Genomic DNA, 8,605 nt, shown 5'->3' with positions numbered 1-8,605 from the left:
TTGGTAACTCAAAACATACTATTTATAGACCCTTTATAAAGAAGAAGGACCATTATTATTAATATTGTTGATGACCATTTTCAAATGCATGCTGTATAATTTTAGATTTTCACATGTTTTTGCCTCTATTCAGGCATGGTTCACATTCAGCACCACTGCAGAGGAAAGGAAGCAGAGGAAAGGAAAGGAAGCAGAGGACAGAAAAGGAAGCAGGGGAAAGGAAAGGAAGCAGAGAAAAGGAAAGGAAACAGAGGAAAGGAAAGGAAGCAGAGGAAAGGAAAGGAAGCAGAGGAAAGGGAAGGAAACAGAGCAGACTTCAGTCAATCTGCATCAATCTGCATTACCAAACCACAATAATGTAACAAATAATGACACATCGCAGTCTACTGAGAGATTTTCATATCCGAATAATAATGAATGGATGCCTGAAAAATACATGTAAACATCTTAAACACAGCAGCAGAGTTTGTGCAGTGGTTAGTTGTGATGTAAAGTGTGCTTTGTTGTAAATTATGACAAATAAAACAAAGACATCACTAGTTAATAGTCAGTGAAGAACCTGTCAATCAGGTAGTAAGGTGACCTTTGGTGTTATTAAAGAAATATCTTCATTATTTCTTACATGAAGTTATCGTATGTTATATATCATTCTAGTGTTCTTCCCTGAATGAACAGTGGTTGAAGTGAGAAGTTCTGGTGATGTGAACATCTGGAGGTAATTCTTAATAACGGGTAGATTTGGTCAAAGCTGAAAGACACCGGGGCTGTGACGGCATCATAACGGCAGCTATTTCATTTTTGAGACTGACACCTGGTGGAAGGAAGGTGCCAGAAGAAAAAGCACAAGAAACTCTGACAAAGCATTTTTTTCTTTATTTGACGTGAAACACATCCAATGACAGTGTGACAGTGTTTTTGTCAAGTAAGACATGTTGTTAGAAGTTATCGCACCATTGACTAGTTCAGAATGTCTTTGCTGCAGCTCGACGATGCATAGTGAACAGACAGTCGTTGAGGTATACATTGTGGGCCCTTGAGATTTGTGACTTTTGTGTGAAAGATCCTAATTTCATTACCTCACATGTTACATTTATATTTTGTGCTTAAGAAGAACTTTGGAGGTTTGAAAAGTTGCTCACAACATGACAACTTGGAAACTGAAATAAATATTCAAATGGAAAATTGTCGACCGGCATTGTCCTCGTGGAGTTGCCTGTTGAGAGATTTTTCATCAGATCTCAGAGCCGATGAAAAGTGGTGATGACCAACAATTTCAGAACCGAGCAGTGAGTGAAAACTTTGAAGATGTTGGCATGGAAAAAGAATGACTTATTTTCACACAAAAAAGGGCATCCAGGAAGAAACCTTGCTTGTAATGACATTGGAGGACTAAAGTCTGTCAACTTTCCCTTATTGAATAGCACCAATGTCTATTGAAAAGGCTTGAAGGGCGACATGAAATTATAAAACTTTATTAAAACTTGTCGGAGTGAAACAGTAGCAACAAAGCAATTATGACACAGTCGCTCAGAAGCTTCAGTTTGTTATTCATGAGTAACTCTAACTTGTCCCAGATACTGGCTCGCATACATGTCGTCAGTGTCCGTCACTGAATGAAAAGTGGTTTACTGTACTGAGTGCCAAGCTGCTTCTAAACTAAACTGCTGTTTGCAGAAGTTGTGCAGTTTTAAAATAAAGATTAGATCAGGAAAATATTGATGAAACCTCTATAAAATATATTAAATTCCAATTTTGGGTGAAAAGAATTAAAAATACAGTGGAGGCGACATAAAAAAAAAAGAAATAAAAGAAGAAAAAAAATGGTTTAATATTCTGGGATTATTTTCTTACAAAAGACAAACCTTGTTGCACCAGAGAAGCCAAATATCACTGTTAAACTGGACACACACACACACACACACACACACACTCCCTCTTGTACATATGCGCACACACACACACACACAGAATGATATTGGGAAAGTGCACATTGTTCCTGCCAAAATAATCTGTAACCTTTTTTCCTCTTTTGCAATGTGATACCATTAAATTAACAATGCAGAAAAATGCTGTCAAGTATGAAAGATCAGTCAAGTTTTTTTTTTTTTTTCAAATCGACAAAGTTCATTTCCATGTACACATTAACACCAGTAATACAGTATTTGACCTCTAAAATACAGTATACAGACAACACCCTTGCTCTCATTTATTACCTCCCTTTTTCTGTTAAAGGAGGATTCTGCCATTTTTAAATCACGAGTTGCTCACTGATTGTTGTTCATTCTTAATTTAACTTTTTTTTTCAGTGTTAGAGACATTCAGAGAGAATTGGTTTAAATGGTAATGATGAAATGAGAAAGGCATGACCACAAACTTAAAAAAGAACAAGACACCCCCCTTCCTCTAAACAAAAAGAACAAAAGTATGATATGAGTGTGTTTTGAATTATGAACTGGGGATTCAACATGTGGAAAACGGTGGAACAGTTCTTTAAGAACATTAATCATACAGCCAGAAATGAGGGATTAAATGTAAGAAGTACTGAAGTTCCACAGGTTTAGTAAGGCAAAGTTCTGTCCTCATTCTTGATCTTATTCTCTCAAAATTCATCAGTCCATGATCGTGAATGTCACAATAAAAAGGCACTGTGACTTGCCTTCTGATGATCTCCGTTTATCTAATCGGCTTTAAATGAAAGATGCTCTTTGCTTTGAGATGGGTAACTACACACGGGCTGAAAGCTCGCAGCTCGCTTCAGTTCAAGCCAGGACACAGTGAACTGTGAGACTCCGCCAGCCCTTGACAAAAAAAAACTCAACTCAAGGTCTACTTACTTGCTTCTTCTGAAGTTTTCAATCATTTGCCACGGTCTTCTTCAGCAGTTTGCACAGTTGTCATGGAGTTGTAGATTGTCAAAATGCCCTCCAATAAGTCAGTAAGTTGACCTTGAGTTTATCCTTTTTATCTTAGTTTTTTTGGCGATCTGCTGATTTTTTACATTTGAGTTTCAAAGCAAAGAATCTGATTTTCCAAAAAATAAACCAGAAGGTTATTTATCAACATTTACTGTTCTGAAGATATTTCCAGAATCCTCAAAGACTAAACATCCGCATGAAAAAATACGGTTTGCTACATGATAAAAAAATGTAACCTGTTTCCTGTGTTGCAACTGTATTTTCCAATCCAAACAATGACCAGAAATGAACACATCCTTCCTCCTTGTATATGAACCTTAATTTTAAATCTTACTATCAGTTTAACTGATAAATATCAATGTTTCTTTTGAATATTTCATATTTTCATGCAAAATAACATGTTCATTTTTTTACTTGTGTGTTACAAAAATCACAAGGACATACAGTATGTCACTTCCTGTTAAGTGAAATAGGAAATACAATTTGTAGCCCTGGAAAAGAGTTAAAAATGTTCTTCTCTGTACAACAGATGGAGAATTCATTCATCCGGATGATTGGAAAAGTCTTTGAGAAGTCTGGAAATATCTTCTGAACAGCAGTCAGTGTTTTTAAATGTATTTATTTTTCATTGAAACAGATGCATGTGCTTTGACTTGTATGTAATTCTAACATGAGAGGCACAAAATGTGGCGAAGCTCTGTTAAAATAATCAGCAGACACAGTGCTTCACCCACCAGTCCACTGCTGTGTGACTCCTGGGCTTGTTTGGTTTTTTTTTGTTGTTGTTGTTGTTTGTTGTTTTTTGTTTTTTTTGGACTGTATGTAGACATTGATTGACTTCCGAACTAACATGCACAGCTCAACACCAGGCATAGCTTCAATTCTTCTTCTGAAAATTGGTGCTTTTAAAAAAAAATGTATTAGTACTATCACAATCATGAGAACTATCTAACGGACCGAGGCCTACTTACAGCGAAAATGAAGAATCTGTTTCATCTTTACTATCCAGCTTTGTAACATTTATGAAGTGAGTCTTTCTTTTCCCACACCAACAAATAACTCTGGTGTATTTTTTTTTAGGACATTTTGTAACATGTGAATGCCGACAGCGTGTCTGCTGGCAAATACAGTATGTGATTGGAGGCGACAGCCACGGTGCACCTGGTAGGAAGGTAATGCAACAGGATCGCCCCTCTGGGCTGCACTTGCTGGTGGCACTTTGTAATACTGTTGTGGATTTGCTCTTGTGACAGCAGCAGACATGGGGGGGTGGGGGGTGGGGGGGTGTCCCCTCGAGGCAGGTGAGACAGGAAGTGGACTCAGAGGTGCGAGGACTTCAAAGTGCAAGGGGGGCAAAGTTCCAGCTCCTCTCAGCAGTTCCAGTGCACCATCCTGCCTTCAAGAATCGAGTGGGTTCAAAACATAAACACAGGGATGAATGGTTCAGGATAAAAACCAAGGAATGGAAGAGGGTAGGATTTCTTTCTCTGATGAAAGTATGTAATTAAAAATGTCTTATAAAAAACATGAATTGGAGCTATTAGGGAGAAGTGGGATGCACAAGAGGATGAAGATCAAATTTCCTCCAGTTGACAGATGTGTCTACTGTTCAGAGGAGAGAAAATCTCAGTGAACCTGGACTGCAGCGCTCGAGCAGGTGGAAGCAAAGAAGGAACAGTTTCAGAGGGAAGCACGTTCTCATTACAGCACTGGTACTGTACTCGCATTCCCACATTGTTTGGTGTTTTGAATGTGTGTCTGAGGTTTAATATCGGGGCTGCTACTGAACACACCCCGATTCCTTCTCCCTCATGTCTGTCCTCAGAGCCTGGCTCAGTTTTCTGCATCGGTTGGTGAGGGGTGTTCACATGTTGTAGGCCACGTAGATGGGGTCCAGTTGGTCTGCCAGGAAGGAGTCTCGCAGGTGCATCCTCTGCTTCTCTCCTCTGGAGTTGATGGGGATCACCCCGGGGTCCACGATGACCACCACCCCGACGATGAGGTGGTGCTCCTCCAGGACCACGTTGGTGACGAGGGGCACCAGGTCCAAGGCCTCCTGCTCCGAGCCGCTCAGCTCCGCCACCACCACCAGCAGGTTGGTCCATGTAAACACAGCGCTGAGGAGCGAGAGAGCACGAGCCGATTTCAGTTCCATTGTCTGTTTCACTGTCTACCACTACAGTCTTTTTAAGTAAATAGAAAAGTGTGCAAAGGCAACTACACACTGTGCACATGACCACTACTATGTATATCTACGATTTCGTTTTAAAACACATCTCTTTTGCTACGTTTTCACCTCCCGTCCACACGTCAAACACCAAAAACAGAGACTTTTGGAAACGATGACGTGGACACCCACGGTCGCTCCCTGATTGGGTCTCATCAGCCTCGACTACCAGTGGTGAATGCAACATGGATAATGAAATACAATCATTACTGCTGACCTTGTTGTCTTTGCTAGCAGCTGTTGAGGAGTTAAATCTTACGTTTTAACTGTTGCTGTTCCTCGTTCCTTGTATTTTTTCCAACTAATCAACTGCAGAGAAGACAATCTGCTTCCTGTTTACACCGGCTCGTGTATGCCGAGTGTACGTCATTGCTCATGCATGTATGTGTTTTCAGGTGTGATGGTCTGGACGGAGATCATTTTCGTTTGAAAACGCAGTTTTAAAATGCAGACGTGGTAGTGTGGACGTAGTCTAACAGATTGAACCTCACCTCTCTGCGATGCTGCGGTGGGCTCGGGACACAGATGTCTCGATGTCGATGGGATGATAACGCAAACCCCTCAACTCCAATGTTTCATCAAGGGATCCCACCACAAACAAGGCGTCATGACGATCTGTAGCAGAAAAAGGACAAAAGTATTTGATTATTTACAGTTATGGTGATTTGACAATATATACCACTAATACTGTGCTATCTATCCCTGTCTGCTTATATTTTGTCACTATGGACCATTCTACAATTCAATGAGAAAAACTGCTTTATAGCAATATTGGATTTTTGAAGGTGTCGACGTGTCTTTAATTTACTGATATTTACTTCAGCGAATTTGCTGAAACCAAAAATTCCAACTTGGTAACTTTCATCATGCGTCCTCTCACCTCCGCTGGCATCCAGGAGCTCAGTCCTCTTGATGAAGCCCAGGTAGCCCGTCCTGGCCCACAGAGTGTGGGGCTCTCCAAAGCTGAGTCTGGTGTTGAAGTGATCCGCCTGCAGGCCCTCCTCCCCGTAGATGGTGTAGTAGCCGCTGGCGCTATGAGGACTGTTCACCCAGATCTAAACAAAGACACAATATTTCTGTGACGTCTAAAATCTGACCTAATGAAGAAAAACTGCGGTTACAACTAACTACGCTTGCTTAACTCTGTGCCAGTGAAGCCAGTCACAGTCAGCCAGTTTAAATATCATTATCCCATGATCCTCTCTGCCCACTCACCTCCCCAAGATGTGAATCTCCCAGCGGGCCTCTGGTCTCTGGGTTGACTATGATGACCCTCACTCCCGGCAGGATCTTAGAGGAGAATATAAGAGGAGGTTTTAGCTTGAGGGATAATACGACCACTTCTATTACCTCTCTGGGTCTGTGGCCAGTGTGACCACCACACAAATGAGTTTTACTGGTCAATAATCAATACTTACAGTGCCTGACTCCATGAGCGGAAGACTCTGTGGCGCTCCTCGCTCCACTAGCCTCACCCTGAGGGACACGGACAAAAGTCAATCATTCTGTTTGGTCTGAACGACCCATCGGGTTCGTTTCCACCATGTCGTATCATGTGATGACCGTAGCTGCCTTAGTACTGGTTATAAGGGTCTCCAGTCTTACCTGTCGTGACGCAGTGACTTCATGTCAACGTAGACTGTGGAGGGGTCTGGTCCAGCAGTACCCTGAGGTCGCAGAGAGGAAAATAAACACCCTGAAATTATTACAGTAATGCAGCACCAAACAATGATCCAAATTAGGAAAAGTAAAGATAAGCAGCGTGAACTCATAAGACGACGCAGTGTGTGTCTGTGTGAAGCCAACCTGCAGGCAGATGGCCAGGTTGACCCTGGAGCCGAAGGCCGTGCTGACGGCACGCGGCGACAGGCCGAGGTCTTTGAAGAGCTTGGAGAAGGACTGCGTGAGAGCGAGACGAGGGCGCTCCTCTGCTATCACCACACAGCTCCGCACGCACGACAGATTGAGACCCCGCGCCTGGAGACACGCACGGCTAAAGGTTATTCACACTTTTAACAGAGGAGTGTCGATGGAGCTTGACACAAACTTGCACTCAGCATTGATGGACATTTTGATCCAAAGTGCTTTGAGGTTCCAACAGAAGTGAGACATAAAGAACCACAAGGACCAGATTTATTACAGATACATGTAACACTTCCAGTTTCATAAGTACCATGAATTTCAACTTCTGACAATTCATTTGAGTTTACCTTTTCTACTTATTGTTTTTTTTATCATTTCATGCACTTGTCTGTTACATAAAATGGATAGTGGATAGTTATTTGCTTATTTGCTCAGTTTGAATGATTACAGCCTAATGTCATTGTTCTCATTACACCAAAACACAATCATTTTAAAATTATGGGACAGGTGTTTATTAGTCGCCTTCGCAGCAGATTCCTGTGAGAAATGAATGTGTGTGTGTGTGTGTGTGTGATTCTGACCTTCAGCATCTCTGTCTGGGTGCCCAGGCCTTTGGTGCAGAGCTCCATGACAGAGTAGGAGCAGAAGGTGTCTCTGATCTTGTACTGACTGAGCGTGCTCAGCCACAGAGGCAGCGAGCTCTCCAGCTCCAGGGGAGGGATGAGGATGGACTGGTGACCTGAGTAAACACTGGACCAAAAACAGATTCGCTATAGCAACACCACCACAATTACAGGCCATAGTTAGATGAAATATGATATTAAGTCTGTATGTGCGGGTGTGTGTGTGTGTGTGTGTGTGTGTGTGTGTGTGTGTGTGTGTTACCTGGAGAGGCACCACAGGACAAAGCCCAGGCCACAGTATGGGTCCAGACAGATGGCTATTTGGCGTGAGGAGTAGAGCTCACACTGTAGCTTAATGGAGCGGCACAGTGTACTGACGGCAGCATGAGACATCTGGAGAGAAACGTATATAAACTGTCATCAAACCTTCACAGTATGAGCCTCAAAAATGCAGTTTACTCGTTACAGAATCTAAACCTCAGATTGAAGGTGAGCGCGCAGAAACCTTCGCCCTTCAGTAAATGAATGTGAAAGCAGCCGTACAAAGTCAAAGATTCAAACGGATTTGCTTCATGTGATGTATGATATGTCTGATTTGTAAGTAATTTACCTTGACTCCAGTCAACATGCCTGTGGTGGACACACTGAAGTCCAGGTAGGCCAGCATCTCAGCGGTGGGAGGTTTATAGATGTGCGGAGGCCGCTTTCTGGGGAGATCATCTGGGAGGAGAGGGAAGAGGATTGTTGTTATTTTCTTACTGTTTGTGTGACCGTTTGCTGTCGGGAATGTGCTGCCACCTGATAACTGTTCTGTGTTTTTGTTGAGTGGGAGGACGGTACAATTTCCAATGTAAATGCGCCATTTCCCTGTAACATTTAACATTTATTTTCAACCCTTCACACACAGTTCCACTCTGTTCATTAGCAACCTTCGGGAATTGCACTATTAATTTAAGAAATGACTGAATGGCTGAATA

The 8,605-nt window shown here is 42.1% G+C and overlaps 1 protein-coding gene across 2 annotated transcripts in view; it reads right to left on the bottom strand.

Annotated features, from left to right (window-relative positions):
* Positions 1-3,999: 3,999 nt before the first annotated feature.
* Positions 4,000-8,605, bottom strand: part of LOC111218969 (disco-interacting protein 2 homolog B-A) — a 41,339-nt gene continuing 36,733 nt past the window's right edge. For both annotated transcript variants that reach the window (XM_022741478.1, XM_022741479.1), the window contains 10 exons: positions 8,239-8,348; positions 7,891-8,021; positions 7,587-7,755; positions 6,949-7,119; positions 6,748-6,809; positions 6,561-6,618; positions 6,358-6,432; positions 6,023-6,197; positions 5,634-5,757; positions 4,000-5,032 (listed from right to left, as the gene is read on the bottom strand). In XM_022741478.1, the coding sequence (XP_022597199.1) occupies positions 4,780-5,032; positions 5,634-5,757; positions 6,023-6,197; positions 6,358-6,432; positions 6,561-6,618; positions 6,748-6,809; positions 6,949-7,119; positions 7,587-7,755; positions 7,891-8,021; positions 8,239-8,348 (1,328 nt within the window). In that variant the 3' untranslated portion in view covers positions 4,000-4,779. The remainder of the gene's footprint in view (positions 5,033-5,633; positions 5,758-6,022; positions 6,198-6,357; positions 6,433-6,560; positions 6,619-6,747; positions 6,810-6,948; positions 7,120-7,586; positions 7,756-7,890; positions 8,022-8,238; positions 8,349-8,605) is intronic.

This window comes from Seriola dumerili, unplaced genomic scaffold (genome assembly GCF_002260705.1).
Source record: "Seriola dumerili isolate Sdu_G_001 unplaced genomic scaffold, Sdu_1.0 BDQW01000056.1, whole genome shotgun sequence".
NCBI lineage: Eukaryota > Metazoa > Chordata > Actinopteri > Carangiformes > Carangidae > Seriola > Seriola dumerili.
Note: the sequence above shows the minus strand (reverse complement) of the source record. Positions and strands in the feature narration are given on the sequence as shown.